The sequence below is a fragment of the Spermophilus citellus genome, assembly GCF_964194105.1.
Source record: "Spermophilus citellus genome assembly, chromosome: 9".
Lineage (NCBI taxonomy): Eukaryota > Metazoa > Chordata > Mammalia > Rodentia > Sciuridae > Spermophilus > Spermophilus citellus.
The window spans coordinates 93,245,096-93,267,318 of NC_138191.1; the positions used below are offsets into that span (position 1 = coordinate 93,245,096).

At 43.9% G+C, this 22,223-nt stretch overlaps 1 protein-coding gene across 8 annotated transcripts in view; it reads right to left on the bottom strand.

The window, feature by feature from the left end:
* Positions 1–690: 690 nt before the first annotated feature.
* The window catches only part of LOC308655739 (uncharacterized protein), a 60,716-nt gene continuing 39,183 nt past the window's right edge, over positions 691–22,223 (bottom strand). For 4 of the 8 annotated variants that reach the window (XR_014023511.1, XR_014023512.1, XR_014023513.1 and 1 more), the window contains 3 exons: positions 14,601–14,694; positions 13,828–13,891; positions 13,051–13,327 (listed from right to left, as the gene is read on the bottom strand). Coding sequence is in view for 3 of the 8 variants with exons in the window: in XM_081305949.1 (XP_081162075.1) it covers positions 13,127–13,164; positions 13,292–13,327; positions 13,828–13,891; positions 14,601–14,694 (232 nt within the window). In the remaining 5 variants the exon portion in view is untranslated. The other 4 variants (XM_081305950.1, XM_081305951.1, XM_081305949.1 and 1 more) reach the window with 4 other exon arrangements.

Here is a 22,223-nt window from a genome sequence, read left to right on the forward strand (position 1 = left end):
TCAAATGATGATCAGAAAATGGATAGAGAACCCATTTGCCAGATGCAAAATATAAACCTTAAAGGCACATCCCCCATGGACCCCACCTCCTGCAGCCATACCTTACCTGCCTTCTTTTCACTCAGTTAATCCCATCAGGGGATTCATTCACTGTTTGCCTTAGGACTCTAATAAGCCAATCATTTCTCCTCTAAACTTTCTTGTATTATCTCACATATGAGCTTTTGAGAGATACCTCACATTCAAACCATAAGACAGTTCCTGGACCATAGCATCAGTATCAGGTGAGAGCAGAGATAGAAATGCAGAAACCTTACCCCAGTCCTACTGAATCAGAATCTGCATTTTCATGCAATCACAGGTTCATTGGATGCATATTAGACTTTGATAAACACTGCTGTAGCAGATGTCAAAGACATTTAAATCATTCACTGATACAGTGAAAAAGTATTATGATAGAGGGTTGATTTATAAGAGATCGTTTCTTGAACACATAATGTCAGGGGCTGGACTAAATGTTTTTTATCTAGTACTTTATTTGGTTTTAATGATGATTCAGAAGACGATGGTACTTTTAACTTTAGTTGAAGAAATTAAGACTCAACAAGACAGGGTGATTGTACCCAAGGCTTTCTGATAGTAAAAGGCAGAGCTGGAGTTGGAATCTTGATCTATCAACTGCAGACCATTGGCTTGTCATTATCATCATGCTGTTCCGCTTCCTAAAAGCAAAATAAAGGAGGGGTCAAGGAGGGATTTCCCAGAGAAATCTTGCAGAATCAGCTCAGCGCCTATAGCGGTCAGAGTCCAATCATAAAGACAGAATCCACTCAAAGAATAGAAAACAGAGAAAATTTAATTCAGAGTCTAGGTTGCACAGTGATGGAAGAGCTGCAGAGCCAGCAGAAGATTGACTGACTCCCAGAGATTAGTGATAACAGGATGCTGCTACCACCCTTAGGCTGGAGGGACAAAGTGAAGAATTTGTGTTGCTGGAATCCTACAGCCAGCCCCAGAGCCCCTCACCCTCAGTGGGTCTCTCCAGTCAGGGATCTAGTCACAGAGACACAGAGTCTGGGTGATGCTGCCCAAGGCAGAGACAGGGGAGTAATGAGATTCTCCCCACATGTACTGCTTCCCACTTCCGTTTCCCCTCTAATTGAACACAGGCTAAAGTATGAGCCCAGAACACATGGCTTCAGACTCAAGCTTCTGCAGTACAGAGCAGAGTGAGCCACAGGCAAGCAGTGAGCCTAAGAGCAAAGGGGCCAGGGGAGGTCTTCCCGGTGTCTGTAAGGACCCTGAGCTAGGAGGAGGCCCCAGCCACTATCATAGGTGCCTTCTATCCCAGGCACTCTCAAGGTTGTTTTTATGCCCCATTTTGGTGCCCTTAGGCTGATGATATGGGGCTTTGTCTCTGGTTTTCTTTTGGTCCCTTTAATGCACACTCTACTGTGTCACATTCTGTCACATTCTCTTGACTGCTAATTTTGAGTCAAATTCTTCATACCCGCCCTGCCCAGCTCTAAGATTCAGCACTGTAGGTTTCCCTGTGTCCAGGAAACTAAAACTGTGGAATAGAGTCTTGAGTGACAAGTAGAGTTCTCTAGGTAAAAAAGGTGGTCTGGAACTCTTGGTGAGATGAGATCATGTACAGTGGAGGCAGATAAATTTTATGTCTGTGGGGCAGATTATGTGTGCTACCTCCAAATGTTGGTGCTTTATTCTGGTGTTTGCCATTGTAATCATTAAATAAAGAAGAAATACAGTTGTCTTGTTTCATGAACACTTTATCCTGGCTGAAGAATGGTTGTTGGAGTAAAAGAAACCAAATTGGGAGGAAAGAGTCCTGTTAGAACCTGTTGTAATAACATGGGTGAGAGATAGCAGTTCACTGTCTAATCTCCACTTAAACATAAGTTGAAGCAAAGGGTCCTTCCCAGATCATAGAGTGATTCTAGTTTAGTTTTAACATGACCACTCTCTTCCCATTATGATTTTTTTGATTAAGAAAGATGTATGATATTTTCAATGAAAGGAACTGGAAATCTGCTGGGGTTGGTAGGTGTGTGCTTTAGGAAAGAAGTTTTCTAGATCTAAAAAAGAGATGGGGCAAGGAGAAACTCATCTTTTTCTCTTCTAATCAAGAGTGAGGGAATTAACTAGCACAGGCGTATGGCTGCCATCTTGGATTGATGAGGGAATGAGATGAAGAGGAAAGCCAACCTTTGGCAGGTAAAAAGAATGCACCTTGAAATGCCACTGAATCTGGATATCTGTAATGTGGCAGCATGAACCACTTAGAGTTTAACTACTTTCCTAACAATTACGGAAGAAAATCAGGAGGTCATAGGACTTGGTGGCTTGACTGCTAGTGGGCAGTGGGGAAGAGGGGTTTGCCTATAAGAGAAGTCATTGGTTTTGAGCTTGGGTCACTAGACAGATGATCTGCTAATTACCAAGTGAAAACCCCAGAAAGAAGCCTTGAGAACAGCATGGAAAGAGCATGCATTTGGAGAATAGCCAAACTTTGGTTGGTTGTAGGCTATGGATAGGAGCTTATGGTGAGCTAAGGGGGTTCCATGCTATACCTGGTGATGATATTATATGGGTGGGTCTGAGGGCCATTGTTTGCCACCTCTGTGACCCTATGGGCATGTTACTTAACTTTTCTAAGCTTCAGCTTCTTAACAACATGGGGCTAGTACTGCCTGGCTCACAGGGCTGTCATTGTGAGGAAAGGTGGCATGAGTATGCAAGCTAAATGTAACTATTATTAGTCAATGGGACACTTGGGTGCTGCTGGTGGTGATGTGCTGAGATTCCCACAGTTCTCAGACGAGGAGGGCTGTGGCATGGTGAACAAGAGCAGGTCTTGTCCTGTAATTGTTAGGCTTTCCATAGGCTCTGAATCTTTTCTTGAAGGAAACTTTTCAGAAGAGTAAACAAGTAAAACTGATAAAAAAAAAATATGGCTGCTTTATTGGAAGAAGATGGGGATGGAGGGTCCTACCTTACCTTTTCTGAAGGATGGGGAAGGGCAAGGAGCCTGCGGACCTCTATGGGAGCAGGTTGCAAATTGCCAGTACAGACAGAAAGGGCTGCAACAATGGCAGTGGAGAAGGAACACTGGTGCAATATATTTATAAGGAGCACTTTCAAGGAAGCACTGTATTATTAAATATGTATGGTTCTGAGTCCGCTTATGCATCTGAACAATTGAAGTCAGAGTGCCTACTCACCTTTGGAATTTTGCTCAAGTGTCTTCCTTGATATACTATCAGAGTCCTTTCTTTGCCTCTCTTCCAGCAAATTGGCCTCCTTGTTAGTGTGTCTGCCTGCCTGACCTTGAGCTGGGCTGTGTAGTCATGTGTCCTGGGTCAGGTGCTTGTACTTGGCTGATTATCCCTCTGAATTAGCAGCAGGAGCTCAATGGAGATGCCAGCCAATGGGTTCAGAGCTATGATCTGGGGCCCAATGTGTGAAGGTAGGACTGGAGGCCCACCCCAAGAAATTTGCAGAGTTTTGAGTAAGGGCAAGAGAGAAGGAGATAGGGAAAGATTTGACGCCCAAATCTTGAAGATTAAATTTTCACCCCAATAGACAGGAGCCTAGTGGCAAACAAAAGGGAATGGGTGCCTGATGGGATGAGAGGAGACAAATAAGATGCAAAAAGTTAAACAAGCCAAGGATCTCCCGGGCAGCAGTACCCAGGGTAGACTTCAAGGCAGATCTCTGACTGTATTGCACATAGCCCCTCTCTTTTTCTGTTCTTCCAGTGCCAGCACAACATGGGCACTCGGTTGGGTGAGTGATTGAATGAAACCATTCCATCTTCATTCTTTTATCTAGATGTCAGTTGCTTGTTTAAATGGAGTTTTCCTGACCCTGCTTGGCATTTCAACCATGCAACCTTGGTGGGCTGTGTGTTGCTACACATCCACACAGAGACCTCCCCTCCTCCCCTGGCTCCCCCACGCTGGTTCTTGGTGTCCAAGATCAAAGAGAAATATTGTTCAAACTGCAGATGAAGAAACAAGGCTGGCTGCCTTTGATGTCGGGCCGCAGCGCTGTAATCTGTGCCCCCGACTTGCTTTTACTGCCTATGCAATTTGCAGCTGCTATGTGGAGTCTAGGTAATTGTTTCTCCAACCCAAACACCACTAGTATTTTTTATTTAAGTGTAAATTTTCATTTGGATAAATAAACAGTTCCTGTCTGCCCCCAGTGGATGGTGGGCCTGAAACACAGGGCGCTGGTGGTTTTCATGAAAACAGAGCCCAGGTAATCAGGAAGGCCTAACAAGAGGCCATTATGTAGAGTGCATCCTTCTTTAACTTTCCCTTTTATTGGAATGGTGTAATTTCAGTTTCATAAATACTAAGAGGTTTACCGCTGGGCACTGGGGCTATCCATCTCATTCACCTCGGAAATTAAGCCTGCTGCCTTGCCCGGCAATGTTTCTCTTTGTCTCTAATATCACTTTAGCTGCCTTTAGGAACCAAGCCAGGATGTAAAGAATTCAGACCGTTTTATTTTTTACAAGGTCAGATTGCTCATGATTCCTAATAGAGAACATTGAAAACCTTTTTATTGAGGGGCAATTCTTTGTCTAATATATCTCTCCTTCCAGAAACAGTCTCAGCCAAAGACATTAACTGAAAACCTTAATCTTTGTTCAAGATAATAATAGTAGTAATAATAATAGTGGCAAAAAAAATGCCACGGATTCATAAACAGACAGACACAGGCCTAGGTGCTGCAGGAGCATTATCTCGTGTAATCTTGCAGCAACTCGCAAGACAGCTGTCAGAGCTCTGTTTTGCAGGAAAGGACGCTGAGGCTCGGAGATATCAGATGCCTTGCTCCCAAAGCAAGAAAGAGGCAAAGCCAGAATATGAGCCCTAGCTGGGTGCTGCCGTGGTGCATGCCTGTAATCCCAGCAGCTTGGGAGGCTAAGAGGAAGATCGCAAGTTCAAAGCCAGCCTTAGCAACTTAGCAAGGCATTTAGCAACTCAGTGAGATCCTGTCTCTAAATAAAATATAAAAAAGGGCTGGGATATGGCTTAGCACCCTGGGTTCAATCCTCAATACCAACAAAAAACAAAACAAAAAAGAATAGGAGCCCTCCTTTCTCCGCTACATCTTCAGGGCTGTGTTTTGTCTCAGATAAAAAGAGCATGGCTGGTGTGAATCTTCACAGGCACAATAATTATGGCCAACTCAGAAATGGTGACATAGTGGTAGGTTGTGGAGCAGGGCCCATGCTCCATTTTGCAGAGCTGTGCCTCATAAAACTTTCCAAGATACCACTGTGCCTCTTTCTCTGCCTCAAATGTCCTCCCCACACTCTGCCTTTCTGCTTTAGCCCTGGATCCTACACAGAGAAGTCCTAGCTGATCCCATCAACAGACCCTTCCATACGGTGCTGGTAGCTTCCTGACAATCTGCTCTCATGGAGTGCTATCACATTGCCCTGGAGACTCAATGTCTGTGACTGCCACTGCCTCTAGCCCATGAGCTCCTTGAGAGTAGAGATGGTATCTTCGCTGACATTTTCTTCCAATGCCTAACACCACATTTTCTGCATGGATGATGCTCTGGTGAAAAGCATTTGTTTAATGTAAATGTAATGTTGTGAACAACCAATAAAAAAATAAATAAAAAAAATAAAAAAAAATGAAGTGGATCAATAAATGGGTAACCTGATTTCTCACCACTGAGAATGTCAGTGAAGATTGATTCTCGTCAGGCTTGGGAATTCCAGAAACACACTCAGTTGCCTAGACTGGGTTTCTCTGGCTTTCCTGTTTTCCATAGGGTTGAGAGGGTGACCACCATACCTCCCTGATGATGATTTCCTAGATATGAATAGTGCCCCCAAAGGACTTTACTTATTAGAGTGGATCAGAAGATGGTTTTCTTTAATAGAGGAGTGAATATCCATAGCACCGAGCACATAGCACATGCTCAGTTAATGTGGGTCTTTCTTGACCACTTGTATTCCTTCCTCTCAGCAAAATGTCCCTATCCTATTTCTTATTTGTACAATGTCTTTTAAAATAGTCTCCATAAATTTTTAAGGCAAAGCTCTTGTGAAAATTAATAGTCTTCTGAGGTCAGGGAGAGAAGAGCTCTAAAATTAGAACTTCCACTTGGAGAGAAATTGGAATCCTCGAGTTTTCCTTGTGACTGTGTGTTTCCTGTTTGAAGCTCTGGTTGAAGCGTGGGCAGAACCCAGCTTTCTCCTCATCTTCTTAGCGAAGCAATGCCAGGCTGACTCTTACAGAAAGGACTTTACTACACGTGCAATGGGAGCCACGGAGGAAATGGCTGATAGGAACACACAAAGCAAAAACAGTCACAGCCTTCCCTGGCACCAGCAGACCTTGAGCTCCAAAAAGGCAGGAACTGTCCTTAGTGATTTGATCTCTCACCAGGAATATAATGGTGATCAGTAAATACTTGAATGTATGAATAAGTGAATATAGAAAGGAATGAGAAAATCCAACGCTGAGGAACTTGATGAGGCCTTTGTGTCTATGGATGTTGTCACTTAGCCCTTGACACGTTTGAGCATATTTCTTTTTCTGCCCTGCTTGAGCTTTCTCTTATCCAGCTGACTTCCTGTTTCCAAGTAAATGGCATTGTGTTTCCTGAGAGTGCAAACTTCTATTCTGCTTTGAGTCCTAGTCTCAGGGCTGCTGGTTTTCCTCCCACTCCGTCTGTTTCCTGTGGAGGTGATGGGGAGGGGTCATGCACAAGTCAAGCTGATTCACTCAGCAGATGTGATTGACATTCATTGAGCCCCAATGTCAGATCAAACTCCTCCAGACCTAGGATCTTCCCACCTTAAAAAGCCCATGTTTGGTAGAGTGACCTAATAGGCTTATAATGAGAATTACTATGTAGGCAACGGCAGGATGGCAATCCTTTATTTTCATTGACCGAGTCATTCATGGTAAGTTTTCCCTCTAAAAGTGCTACTTCTTTAAAAGTTAATTGCCTTTAAGAGGGCACAGCTAGGGAGTAATAAAGCTCAGAGCATAGTTATGGAGACCCTGTTACAGAGCTGTGGCTACAGGAATAGCTTCTGCCTCCTACTGCCTTCTGTGCACTCAGCTCCTTGGGAACGATGTCGTGTTCAGGTCTCACCCCAGATGTGCCATGCAGCATCCATCATTGCTCCCGTGTGACTGTCTCCATTGCATATTTCAGGAAATGGAGACACAGAAAATGATACATGTTACATAAGATCACATGGCCAGCATGTGATCAAGCCAGGATTTGAAGCAGCAACTTTCAGATTACACAGCCCCTATTGCATTCTAGCTGGAAGAACTAGTGCCATGAGTTGAAAAGGCACGGAGGGAAGGGGCAAGGGGGAGTTAGTTTTGAAAAGAGTCTTATCAGGCTTTGAAGAGTGAATAGGAGTTTTCTGTCTAGAGATCCAAAGGAAAGAATTCTGTGCAGAAGGAACAGCAGGAACACAAATACAGGGGCAGGAGAATCTATGCCCGCCATATTCAGGAAGCGGGCAGTTCCCTAGCACAGGAGAACACAGTATAGAAAGGCAAGGACCGTGGCCAGAGGGGACAGCTGGAGAGGTAGGTTAGAGCTTTAAAAGCTCAAAACTTTACAATGTGGTTAATGAGATGCCATAAAAGACTTCCAAGTGTGAGATCAAGTATCTGGATGGCCTCCTTCTCCCCAGGGTCTGATACTGATGGAGGGAATGAACACACGGTGACAGATGGACAGGAGACAGGACATGCACTGGGGAAATCTCAGCAGTGTGTTTCAATCCCTCCAGCTGCCTCTCCAGGTAGGAGATGTCAAACCAAGAAGAACTCTGTGAGCAACAATAGAAGTATTTCCATTAAAGGTGTGAGGTGTTGAGCTGGGCGCGTGACTCCAGCAGAGTTGCGCCATCAAGGGAGGCTGGCCCACAGGATTCAGGGCCTCTGCTAATGCATTCCTTTCCCACACCACCCATTCGAAACAGAACATATGGAGAGCAACGATTCTTCCCTCATAAGGGGCAGACTTGGAAAATAACACTATAACCCTGTCTAATGAAAAACATCTAAATCCTTTATCTGGAGCCTTGGATCTCTTATCCATGCACAGGATAGCAGCTTCATGGTATTTACTTATTCTGTAAGAAAGAGCCTCTAACCCAGAAGGCTTTGGAAGGACATCCCACAGGAGTGCTGGACAGACACACAATTCCCGCATCTGTCCCCTTTGTACTGGGTCCTGCCATTCCAGGGTAACAGGCAGTTTCACAAGCCAGCATTGCCTATAAAAAGGGAGTTCATTTTTTTTTCATCCTGATCAAATACCATTTTTCATTTCACTGGTCCTCGTTAAATGCCTAGTATAAACTCCCAAATGAATTCTACCCATCTGCTTTCAATGGCAACCTCACGGATATGTAGTTAAAAGCACCTATGTTATTAACCCACTCGTTCGATTCCGGCCTTTGGCTGTATGTGATTTTTCAAATACATTGCTCTCAATGTACCCATTATCATTTGTTCCACATTTCCTGTGACATTCCATGTTTATGCAGTTTGCATATATATGTATAGACCTATGTGACCTATAGACCTATATATTGAATCATATATTGAGTATCTTACAGCGATGGGAACTAAAGCTCAGAGAGACAGAAGAGACTTGTCCAGGAATTTCTGGGCCAGTAACTGGTGCACCTCAGTTTTGAACACAGGTCCTTGGCAACCTGAGCCCAGGGTTTTTTTCATAAGTCTAAGCTACCACACATACCCATAACATAATCCTTTAATGTTGCTTAATTTTTTTAATCAGCTTCTGCTTATAGGTTGGGACCACAGAGCTCTTGCTGCAGCCTGATGCATAGTATTTTTGTACATTTGGATGTGTCTCACCCATGATGCACCTTTGAAAACAGGGTTGCTTCTAAACAACCCCAGGATAGCTCCTCCCCTCCCTGGAACAAAAATAAATAAATAAAATAAAATAAAATAACCGGGGCTGGGTTTATAGCTCAGTAGTAGAGCGCTTGCCTAGCATACATGAGGCACTGGGTTCATCCTCAGCACTGTATAAAAACAAATGAATAAAAATAAAGGTATTGTTTTTATATACAAGAAAATAACAGAACCATGAAAGAAGATAGTGCCAGGTGATGCCTCCTCTCATAGCACAAGAGAAAGTTAGAGGGAAACAAGCCCTGAGGCTAGAGTAGAGAGACAGTAGCCACAACAATAGCTGCATTTAATGAAGGTACCTGAGGCAGAAACCTCCCATTTGATCCTCACAGAAATCCCATGAGGGACAAATAGTTATCCCCATTTTACAGATGAGAAAACTGTGGCTTAAAGACCCAGTATTTAAAAGAACTATTTAAAGATACATGTAAGTATAGGTGTATGTTTTATGGACAATTTGGAGGCCCTGCCCATGACCTACAGGTATCTCTGATTTTTTTCCCATGCTTCTCTTTTCCCCCCACAATGAGCAATTCTCTGTTCTAACAACACAGCAAGTGGGTAGCCTGAGCTTGCTCTTCTCTTTCTCTGTACTGCTCCATCCCCAGAGAGTCTCATGATATGCTCCCCTGCTTCCTGCTGGTCTCTGCTCAGATGTGTCACCTCTTCAAGGAGACTTCCTGGCCACCACCAGATACTCTAATCCTTTAATGTTGCTTAATTTTTTTCATCACAGTAATTGCCTTATCTGTCATTGTATTTGTCTGTTTGTTTATTGCTTGGCTTGCTCTCTAGAACACAAACATCTGAGTAAAGACTTTGTCTGTTCTATTGACTGATGCCTAGAACAGTGGTTGGCACATAATGCACATTCTCCTTATTTGTGGAATGCTTCGTGATGGGCGCAAGTCAATGTTATGGTAGGTCAGTTCCACAGTAAGAAGCCTTCTCATAACAGAATTCACAAATCGAGAAACAGACTCTGACCTAAGTTTTCTGTGTTTGTCTACTATTCCTTCCCACTGTTCAGCACTTGCTAAACTCCCCCATGCTCCAGGTATTAGGGGGGCATGGATGAGACCAGCGCCCAGCTTCCATAGGACCTGAGTGCCATGGAGGAGAGTGGGGAGGGAAAAGACCCAAACCAGGGGCTGTGGCTCAGGGGTAGAGCACCTGCTAAGCAAGCATGGGCATCTGGGTTCAATTCCCATCACCACATACACAGACGCTGTGGAGGGCAGGAGCCCACATAGACACAGACAGCCAAGGAGGGAAATTTAGCATCTACCCCCATAGCCTCACGTTGAGTTAGTGAAATCTATTGTTTTGTCCTCTAGGATGAGCTTTCACTGTAAAGCGGGGAGGGGCAAGGGAGAAAGAAAATTTAAAAAATATATATATTTTTTTTTACTTATGCCCTTTCCTTGCTGGAAGGAAAAAGAGATGTAGAGAAAGGTTTGTGCCTCTCCTGAGGAGAAGGAAGCAGAGTCTTGTGCTGTTTTATTGACGTCCAAGAAAACCACTTATCAAAAATCACAACCTAGAGCTTTCTTAAAGTGGGTTCATTTTCTCCTCTAAACCACTTGACTGCTTCTCGCTAGAGAAGAGTAAATTTCATGGTATTTGAAAGCCCATCTTCCCTGAGTCTACCACTAGTGTAACAGTGATCCCCTCCTCCCAGATTTCAAAGGTGGACGTCCAGCCTCCTTGGCCTGGCTCACCGGGGCCTGAGCCTCCACCCCAGAGCATGGCTCAGCTGTGTCCAGGGGCCTGGGGAGCTGAGCTGTGGTCTGCCTCCAGCTATGTGCTCGATTCTTCTGCCTGGGCTGCCCTTTCCCCTCCTTTCTTTGGCTATTCTTGCTCTTCGTCCCCATGGTCCTCCAAGGGTCAGTTCACAGGAACCGTCTTCCACAAGGCTTTCCTTGACTCTCCTCTTGCTCATCTTCTCCCACAGCTCCACTTCTAGGCTCCCCTGCCTCCTTCCCTTTAGTGGTCTCTGAGCTATAATTTGTACTCCTCTCTCCCTCCTTATCTGGACAGGAAGTTCTTTGAACACAGGGCTTTTCTTTACTTTTGCCTTTTTTTTTTTTGGTCTTAATCTCCATTTTCCTAGTCTCTTTTCCCAGGACCATGTAAATGATGTGAGTTACGCCTTGGCACACTGGATAAAGATGAGGTATAGATAACCCACACTTCCAGCCATTTCTAATTTTTTTTCAGACTTGATCCCTGAGGAATAGCTTTCAGGTCTAGATAGATCAGTGACTCCAAGAGCTTAAAGGAAGAACAGATTGTAAATGAGCAAAATTTGGTTTAAACACTTCAGATGAGAAGGTAAAACTAGAGGAAAGGAGTCTATAGTGTGTTGTGTGTGGCAAGCAGAGGACTTGCACTAACTAGTGGCCTTGACACTAACTTGCTGTGTGACTGTAACTGTGGGCAAGTCATGGCCCTTCTCTGGCCTTATTTTTTTCTCCTCTGAGAAAATAAGCACATGAGCTGAGGACTGCTGAAGTCTTTTACAGATATAAAATCCTATGATTCTATGATCCTTCTCAGGCATTACACCTTTTTCATAGGCTCAAAGTTTGTACGACCATTTCAATGTCTTCTGATAGTAAAAATTCACTTCTTTGTTGCATCCTGAACTAGTGGTAGGCATTATGAGCATCTGAAAATTTACCAGCACTCACCAATAAGACTTCTCAGAAAAAAGTACCTGCAAATGGGGGGAAAGACAGAGAGTTATTGCTTCCCTGAACTTAAAATGCAAAGATGTACAGTTTGTTTTTTTTTTCTACATAATTTGTCCTTTTATCATTTAATTAAAAACAATATGTTCTGTCCAAGGAGTTGTGAGCTCCCCAAAATAATATTGGTCAGCTTCAAGATGAGCATTTAAATGCAGAATGAGGCATTCTCATCATCTCCACCCCCTCTGCCAGGTGGCCAGGAGTGTTCCAATTAGTGGATGCTCCATCAGCCTAAGTGCTAGAGTGAGGCTAATATAAAGAAGAGTCCCCAGACGACTTGAGAGACACACACAGAGCCTAAGCAAAAAAATTTCTTCATTTCTGCATTGTTGTGAGTTACTGACATTTTACAATTTGTTTGTGAATCTCAACTTATCCTCTTTGGACTGGCACCAACATTAGGTCCATTCTTGTAAGGGGAAATTGACTTTCTTGGGATCATGCAAATCTCAAAAGTGTCCAAACATGGGATCTGAACTCAGGTATTCTGATTCTCTATGGGTATCTCATTTAAGCAGGTCACTAAGACTGATTTCATTTGAGTACAACCTGTAGGTTGTGTTTTTCTTAATCACCCATTGGAAGATAATAAGGAATAGTGACAAGATCAAGTGCTTTGGAGTAGAGCAGATAAGAACTTGAGTCTCAGCTCTGCCATTGCCTAGTTCAGTGATGCAATTTGGTCTCCTCTGAATCAGCCAGACTGATTCTTTAATAGCAGGAACTACTACTATGACGTAATACCAAGCCTTCGGGGCAGGGAGGAGAGCCATCTGGACAAGGCGCCTGCCTTCCCACCACTCCTCAAATCACTTTTGCCTGCAGTAAGTGGCAGAGCCTCAATCCTATTGCAGCCCTTTCCAATTCTTTCCAGAATGTCTGACAGCCTCCAAGATAAATCTAGCTCTGCTACAATTCTACATCAGTGAGGCAAGAGAGGCATGGCCCAATTTTAATGATTGACTTCAATGTCAAGGGCTTTCCTATTTCTGCTCTTGTTTGCCTTGGAGTTTCAAGTTGATTTACTCTTTGAATATTCTTCTTCCCCTCATTCCAGCTTAGCGTTGAGAACAGTAAGCATTGCGTTGGCAAGGTTACAGGATAAACTTGCTGCTTTTAGGACATCTGCATCCAGCAGAACCTTTATTTTCTGTCCCTTGAGTATAATCTTGCAAAAACACATCTGTTATTCCCGGTGCTTACCTGGCCAGGCTTATTTTTCCTCCAGAGGAAAATGTGTTGTTGAGATATGGAGAAGAGTTTTCACATGTTCTAAGTCACTAACCCATTGTGTATTAAAAAAAAAACTCTCAGGATCTTGATTGAGTCATAAAGTTTTATTGAAAAGATAGGGGAACCACCTGTGCCCCAGTGTCCTTCAGTTCCAAGATGTCAAAGTCACTCAGATGCATCTGGAGTCTCTTCAGACTTAGTCACTGAAGGGTAGGCAGTGGTGGGGACTGGATACCCCTTAACAGATGGACCCTACATTTCCCATATATCTGCCCAGGACACAGCTTTCCTCCCCTTCCCATTGGCAAAGCCCTATGCACACACAGTTACCTCCAACTTCATCTTCTCCAGTGAACTTTCTAGTACCTGGAGAAGGGAAACAAAGACCACATCACATGTTAAATCTTAGTTCCATGCTGGGCTTGGGGGTGCATGCCTGCAATCCTAGCAACTCAGGGCCAGTTCAAGGCCAGCCCCAGTAACTTAGCAAGACCCTGTCTCAAAATAATAAAATAAAAGGGACTAGGGATGTGGTTCAATGACTGAGGGCCCCTGGATTTAATCCCTGGTACCCAAAAAATGAAAATAGAACCTAGGGCCTTGGACGTGCTAGGCAAGTGTTCTACCATTGAGCTACATCACCAGCCCCAGTACTAGATGTTTATAACCCAAATCACTGAGGTTTTACATGGTGGGAGTTTTGAAAAAACAAAAAGGCAATTGAAATATGGAGTGAATGGTTAGTTATTTATTAACAAATTCATTCCATAATGCTGGGAGCTGATTATATGCTAAGCATTATTTTGGATGCTGAGAATATAGCAGTGAGCAAATTAGACAAATGTCCCTGTTTTCATGAAGCTTACCTGTTGATGGAGTGGGCAGGTAACAGAATGGGTGCAGGGGGAGTAGGAATCTTAATCTTGAGGACTATAAGGAAAAACATTGTCAGTCAGTGGAGAGAGTAGGGCAGAGGCTGCTGTTTCTGTGTGGGAAGCCTGGGAAAGTTCCTTTGAGGGATGCTCCACAATGATTCTGGGCCATGAGACCCAGAGTATCCTCTGCAGAGTGCCATCTAACCACATTACCCTATGGCTTTGCTGGAGCTACCTGACTCCTTGGATTCTTAGTCTGTTCTTATGGACCTTGAGGTGAATCATTTACTTGCCCACCTCCTCGCACATGGAAATCAAGAAACTTCCTGAACAAGCTGCCTTGTTCTCCCTCCCTGTACCTGGGAGTTATTATCATCACCCTACTCTGCGTAAGCCCTTGACCTGTAACAATCTCATGCTTTCAATGTGCTGATGTGAAGTCAATGACTCACTTTATCTGCTGCCCAAAAGGTTGGTCTCAATGTCAAGAGCCCCGTTTCATAGGTATGGAAACTGAGGTATAGTGACATAAGGAATTTCTTCACGGTCACTGAGCTAGGTAATCAAGGAGTTCTCCAGCCCACTCTCCCAGAATAAGAGGGCAGCAGATCTCCACGGAGGAAAGATGAGAGGAGGCTGAGGACTTCTTCATGCTGGGTCTCCGGAAAGCCTGAGGGTGGCAGATGAGACATAGGGAAAGCCTGAACCCCAAGATGAGGAGGACTCCCCGCTGGAAGGCAGTGGTCGAGGGATGTCTCTGTCACCTGGGCCCAGCTTATCCTCTGATCCTTCTCTCCTTCCTCGGGGCTGGCAAGCACGTCCGTAGAGAGTTGTAAATTGCCCATCTCAGGAAGCACGCTGCGGAAAGACAAAGTGAGTCATTAAAGAGAAAAAGTGGAGCTCTGAGGGCTTGACTCTTAGACTGGAGCACAGTGGTGCTCAGAGTCCAGCGCTGCTTATCTCTGAACTTCAGGATCAATAATTGTCAACATCCTGCCCTCTGAGAACTGAGGTGGCCCCTGGCACTGAGAGGGGAGCACAGACTCCCAGGGATAGGGGCAGCACAGGGGGCCTCGGTCCCCAGCCTGTGGAGGCCGCTGATCTTCCTTTTCCTTTGCTCCTCTGGATAGGCAGTTGGCTTTGAGGAATAGCGAAGGCACTTAGTCCATTAGGCTGCTGGCGCACCCATTGATCTTTGGGAGCTGAGGTCAGAAGAACAATTACCAAGCCTGTAATCCTTCTCTCCCCTGCTCTCCTCTACATCTGTTGGCATTACATAAGATCCTTGGTGCAAGCTTTGTTCTCCCTGGGTCTCTCTCCCTCCTGTTATTTCTCTCTTCCTGTCTATTGCTGTCTTTGTCTTCTTCATTCTCATTATCTTCCTGACTTCTCTTCTTTCCTTCTCTTTCCTCTTCATCTAGTGAGTAAGGAGCCCATTTGGTCAATTCCAAGGCCACTTCCTGACTTGCTATGGATCATCTGTTCACTGGGGAGGCAGAGCTTTGTGAATCAGACAGATGTGAATTCAAATCCTGGTTCTTTGGATTATTCGCTATGTGACCTTGGGAAAATCATTTACCTTTTGTCTTCTCTTCTGTAAGTGTGGATTGGATCAGCATGTGAGTGGACATGCAATGGCCAGTGGCGAGTGACCACAGATGGTATCCTCATTGTCATTGTCATTATTATTATTATTCCTTATAGAAAAGAGGTGTAGGTTAGGTCAGTCCCTGCTCCCTCTCAGCCCCACCAGATCTCTGCAACAGTAAAAATCATTGTTCTTTGAGGCTCTGCCTTCTTAGTGCCTGAGCCAATAAGACACGGCCTGATGTGATATGAGGAGCTCTGTCTTTGAATATTCTAGAAGTCAGATGTGTCGTTTCCCAGGAGAACATGACCCAGGAAAACCACTGCCCCCACCCAACAACAGCACCAGGCTGCAACTTGTACATTTGCTCCTCTCCTGCATGTCCACTCTGCCCACCTGGCCCGCTTCCAAGTCCTTCAATCCCTCTCCAGCTTCCTGCTGGGTTGGAGCCCAGCCCAGAACCCCTAGCCTGGCCAGGTCTCAGGTCCCCGCCAACTCTGAATTTCAGAGCTCAGAACTCCTTCTTCTTTTGCACAGAGCACAGACGACACAAAAGCCTGGTTCTGGGAAAGAGGGACTGGGAGGCAGACCTAAATGTTGCCTTCTCAGTTTTACCAGTGCAGTTGCAAGAAGGGGCCTCTGTCATACCTTCTCAACCTTCAGGGATGGTATCTTTTGAAGTGAGTGAGAGGGAGGGGAACTGGATTTATTTATGATTCTTGACACCAACACAAATACCCTAGTGCAGTAGAACTAAAAAAAAAGTACTGGATTTGGAATCAGAAGATTTGCTTCCAAGTTATGACCTTTTCATTTAGTAATTATAAAACTTTGGGAAAGTCATTCAACTCCTGAGCACATCCTGACCATTAAGTGACCGCAGTTGTTCAAAGTGGATGCATCTAGCACAGTCCTTGCTGCAGGTTGCTTCCTTCTTTCTAATACTCTCGTAGGCATGGTGGATTTGGATCCGGATTTGGATCCGGATTTTTGCTCTTCTGGATCCCAGAGTCTACTTGGAGAAACCAGGTGTTTACAGTAGATGCCAATTATAAGAGGGGGCATAGCTTGGAGGTCAAGTGCAAGGACTCAGTTGAGACTTCCTGGTGCACATATCTGGTCTTCTGCTTATCAGCTGTTACCTCAGGCAACTTAATTAACCTCTAAGAGTCTCCATTTTATTTTTTATCTGTAAAATGGGGCTCATAATCTTAGTAGCTATCTCATAGCGTTGTTCCGAGGACAAAGAGAATCAACAGATGTAAGGCTCATAGAGGACACTTTGTCTCAGTGTTAGTTACTATTATTAACATCTACTTTATAGTAATTCACCTTGGTGTCCCCTTAGCAACAGCCATTTCCTTTTATTTCATCTCCTGGGCATGTATGATTGGATTAGGTGTGGGCATTGGATTGTAAATTGAGCTGATCAAAGTCCGCCTGTAATTTGGGAATAAAACCAAGTGACAATGATGTGTGTGTGTGTGTGTGTGTGTGTGTGTGTGTGTGTAAAACACACAGAGAGAGGGAGAGAAGTAGAAGGAGGAAGAGGAGGAGGAAGAGGGAGGAAAAGGGACTTGTGACAAATATGTTCAAGAGCTTTTGAGGCAAACATCTTTTTCATGATTCCCCCTGGGTTAGACTGAAGGATCAAGAAGAGAAATAAGAGATTCACAAAAGAGATGGAGACAGAGATAAAGAGTCAGAGATGGAAGGAGGACAAGAGAGACCAAAGTAGACATGCAGAGTGGAACATATGTAGAGTTTTATAGACCCTGGTTCTGACCCTGGGTTCAGCAGATACTCCTGTGTCATGACAGATCCTTCTGAATCAGTCAGGATAGGCAAATATATGCTGCAGTGACAAGCATTTCTCCAATCACAGTGGTCTAGCACTGCACAGGTTTCGCATCCTGTAGTCCAACTGGAATGCCCAGCAAGGAGCTATTCTTGTCACTATCACTCAGGGATAAAGTCTTTACCTTTAACTAACTTTAGTGGAGAAATTGTGACCTGGTTCTCAACTTTCCTCTTGGAAGTGATGGATTGTTTCTGCATACAATTTCAAAAAATTCACATGACCATATTAATCATTCAAGGAAACAGAGACTTGCCTTTTTAACTTGGCTGGATGAAGCCATCAGTGCTTTTGGAACCCAAGAATGAGCAAACCAAAGGGTGAATAGAGTTATGGAAGCTGGATGAAGGCAATGGTTATTGGAGCTTGGCTCCATCACGATTCACTTTTAGGAACTTTAAAATCGTACATGACTTGGTGGACTTTGGAATCATGGGGGCTGGAGACTGCATCTCTGCCTTTCAAGGGAAGATGGAGTTGATGAGTGGCAAGCACCTCACCAATTCATGGCACTGAATAGATATTCAGGAAATGTTAGCTGCCTTCCCCGTCTCCTTACACTATGATCTTCTCTTTTTAATTTTGCTGTTGCAAAGTTTTCTTCTTATTTTCCTCTGGTGACTCTAAACACTTCATATTGGCAATATCTTTGGGAGCCATGTGATTGGGGGGGTTGCCATTTTACTGGGAAGACTAGTTTAATTGTTGGCGTAAAGTTCGTTGCCTTGGTATTATAAGCCAACAGACTTGAGGCTCTGAGATACCATCTGTTTCCTATACACACACACACACACACACACACACACACACACACACACACACACAGAATCTTCCCTGAGAATGTTGTTTTCTATTTAACATCAGAAATACATATTTTTACCTACTAGAGGAAATCTTGAGATATTTATTATTCTTTCCAGGTGACGATTAATCTGCAAAGATGAAGACACAACGATGTAAAGCGCACTCTAGCAGTTGAAGGTTGAGTGAGATAAAATTATGTTTCTAAGCCACAGCTCTGAAAGGAAAAGCGCTCCTCTCCTCTTAAATCACCAATGGGTTCCCAGCGACCACACACCACAGTTAAGGTGCAATTTTGGTGACATCTCTCATGATATTTTCTATTTTCCCACATTTTGCTTCTGCCTTTATCATTCCTTCATGTAGTACCTACCCTTCCTCCCATCTCCAGCTGGACAGAAAAAACATTTAGAATATATTTTTGTTGTAAGTAATAGAAAGCACATCTCAAAGAGACCTAAACGACTATGGAATTTATTGGCTCCTGGGTTTGAGATGTACCAAGGGAGGGGAGAAGTCAAGGTTGGTCTGAAGCTGTGTTTCATCAATATCACAAGAGTATGTTCTTTCTTTTTAATCTCAACTTTGTGGAGTCAATTTCATCTTCTTGAGGTGTCAAGATGGCTGATAACACCCTCACGGGCTGCATGCTTCCTGCTTCCCTCTGGGAGCAGAGTGAGATTCTATTCAATCACCTTCTGAACTAATTACTATTCTTCCTCTGGTCATGCCTCTTTAAGTCAGCTGCATACCCTGGATTACTGTGACTGGTGTAATGGGTTACTGGATGGCTAATGAGTACATTCTCGTACAAATCACAAGGTGGGTTGGCCAATCCCAAATTTACCTAAATTCCCTAGTTTGAAATTCTCTAGAATTCTCACAAGTCTGTAAGAAAGGAGCCAGGGAATTATGCATCCCAGAGATACAACCATCAATGTTTCTAACAAGGTCAACACTTAATATTCAACAAATATTTATGGAGGGGTCCCTACACTCCGAGCATTCTGCCAGATACAGTCTCAAGCTTAAAGCAAGTTATCGTCTGCAAGAATGGGATGGGGACAAGTACAGAAGAGTTTGATGTACTATTTAGTGCTGTGATAGAGGCGGGCATTGTACTGAGTCCAGAGAAGAGGGCATCTACTCTGGAGTTTGGAGGTGGGAACAGTCAGAGAGAGCTTCCTACGGGAGATGGTGCTGAGCTGGACTTGAAGGGAAAAGTGGATTTAATCAGTTGAGAATGTGGGAAGAGGAAACAACAGCCTTCCAGACAGATAGCACAGTGTGCATGAAGGCAGAGCGGTGGGGGAGCCCATGGTGGTTTGGACAGTGTGCTGAGTTCAGGAAAGTGTAGGTGTCAAGCCAGGGCTCTGACTTTGGGAGATATGGGATCACAGGCCAATTTTACTCATTAGAGCTGCTGTGATATGCAAGCAGTTTGACTTTCAAGGCTTCCGTTTCTTCACAATAAAATCAGTATAATAAGAATAGTAACTACCAGCTGGGTGTGGTGGCACATGACTGTAATCCCAGCTACTCAGGAGGCTAAGGCAGGAGGATGGTGAGTTCAAAGTCAGCCTCAGCAATTTAGCAAGGCCCTAAGCAACTCAGTGAGACTCTGTCTCTAAATCACATATAAAAAAGATCTGGGGATGTGGCTCAGTGGTTGAGCGCTCCTGGGTTCAATCTGCAGTTCCAGCAACAACAACAAAAAAGAATAGTAACTACCTCGTTAAGATTGTTGGCAAAGGTTAAGTGAGTTATTATGTGTGAAGTACTTGGACTGGGATGTACTTTAGAAGCACTGTAAGAGTATCGGTGATTACCATCATGACCAGGGTTGTATGGTGCTTATTCATCTGTTTGGAAGAAACCAAATCTGGGAATTGAAGAGAAACCTGAGGAAGTTACAGGTTATATATAATACGGTCCTGAGTTCCCTTTGATTTAAGCCCTGGCAGACATTCAAGCCATGAGAACTATAAAGAATGTCATTATTCTGTTCTAAATTGGTGGCCTGGGCTGCTGAGTCAGGGAGATTTTGCAAGATCATGTCAATATTATAATCTTATCATTACTGTAATCACTTCTACTTAGCAATTTCCTCATCTCAAAAATGAGTCAGAATAGTTTGTGTTAGAGATTTGCACTTTGGAATCAGATCTATCTGGTTGGCTTCCCACTCTGTCATGCATTTGTATCTTTTAGCTCTCACAGAAGCTCTAGAGCTGGATCTTCTCTTTCCCCTCTTGCCCACAAGGAAACCCAAGCATGGCGGAGGGATTGTGGGCGGCAGGCTGCATTTCAGGTCCAGGGAGAGCTAGGGGCATTTGCTACTGTTTTTTTCCCCCCTTTTAATTTTTCTCCCCTAATTCTGTAAAATGGGTCATGATAGTGGCTACCTCCATACTGGTGTGAAGATAAAATGAGATGCTGCTTGCAAACAAGCCAGCACCATGACTGGCTCCAAAGAAATCTTCAATGAGTTAGCTCTAATGATAACGATGGCCTCTATCTTTCTTATGTCTTTAATAGAAACAAAATCAACTAATGGGTATGAATAAATGTAGGAAGAGAAGACTGTTCAGTGAGATAGTATAGAAAGAGTCTGTGGTGGTGAATTTATGTAAAAGTGCAACTCTACCCCACAGTTACTGTCCCATCCTACTTTGTTTTTCTCCAGATGACTCCTAATCCACAAACATATATTTTATTTTTTATTCTATATATTATATGTTCTAATATATGTTTTATTATGTGTCATATTCTATTAAGTAATATATTTTTGTATTATAGTGTAATGATATGTCTTTTTATTTTTGCCTGTCCCCTGATAGAATGTAAGCTTCATGAGGGTGGAATTATGATCAGTCTTGTTCTACGTTGTATCCCCCATGTCTAGAATAATACTAAGTGGAAATAATAAGTGTTTATTTGATAAATATATATTTAGAGTGAATGAATGAATTAGCAAATTAATACATCTGTTAATCATTTGAAAAGTAACAATTCAGGTCCCTTCCAGCTTTGAGATCCTGTGATTCTGTGGTCTTCCCTGTGTTCCTGGAACACTCCTGCTTTTGAAGGATAGGATAGTGGGAAGGCACCTGTCTTAGGTACTGCACTGGTTAAGTCATAGGCACTGGTTGAATCTCAAGCCCTGTGTGACATGTACCTTGTCAGGAGCTCTGTTCCCGTCTGTTCATTCTTTGGCTTATGCTTCAAGACGCCTTCCATATTTAGCTAGCATCAAGTGTATGCCAAGCATCAGTTCTGTGTCAAAAGTGACAACATCATATCTTTGTCAGCACAGACTCGAGGAAGGAAGCCACAGTCCAGGTCCTTCATCTTCTTCTGTTAGCAGGCCAGCAGCAGGGATGCCAGAGACCTCTTCCTCGCTCCTCCAATCTCTTCAATTCTATTAGAAAAATCTAATAATTTTTCATATGGATTCTGGATCTTTCCCAATTCACACTGTGTGTTTTTCCAGCACGATAGAGATCTCATTGGAGAGAATACTTTCTCAGTGGGACTAGCAGCACTCTTCCTTTGTGAACGAAGTCAATACCCGAGAGCGCTTGGTCCTTTAGAAGCAGCTGTGGATTCTCCTCTTTTTCTCCTTTGCTCTGATCACTCTTGCCAAGCCTCTCTCTGGGCTCTTCTTGGTGTCACTAGTGTTCTGCTGTACTCCCCACTTCCAATCTTACCATGTTTCCTCCCCCAGCAGTTCCATGCATGCCCCTGGCTGCAAGGACCAGCGCTAAGTCAGGGATTTCTCCATGGCCCCAGCCCCTGACTGAAAGCTGGATGTTTCTACCTGAAAATATGTTCACATTTACCCCACCTTACCTCCATCCATCCAGTCACATGGGTCAGAACCCTGAGAATCATCTGCGGCTCCTCCTTTCCCCTTATTCTGTTGCTTCTTCTTGGCTTCCCATCAGTCATGTAGAGTGGACTTGGTGTCCTGAAGATGCAGGAGGATAGCCACCCTTCCCTGTGTACGCTAGACCCAGGCCCTCGGCACCTCTCACACTCATACACTCTAGACCCCTTGCCTTAAGTCTTTGCCTTCTCAAACATACCAACTTCGCAGCAGCAACAGCAGAAGAAATTTTTCTTTTCTTTTTTGATAAT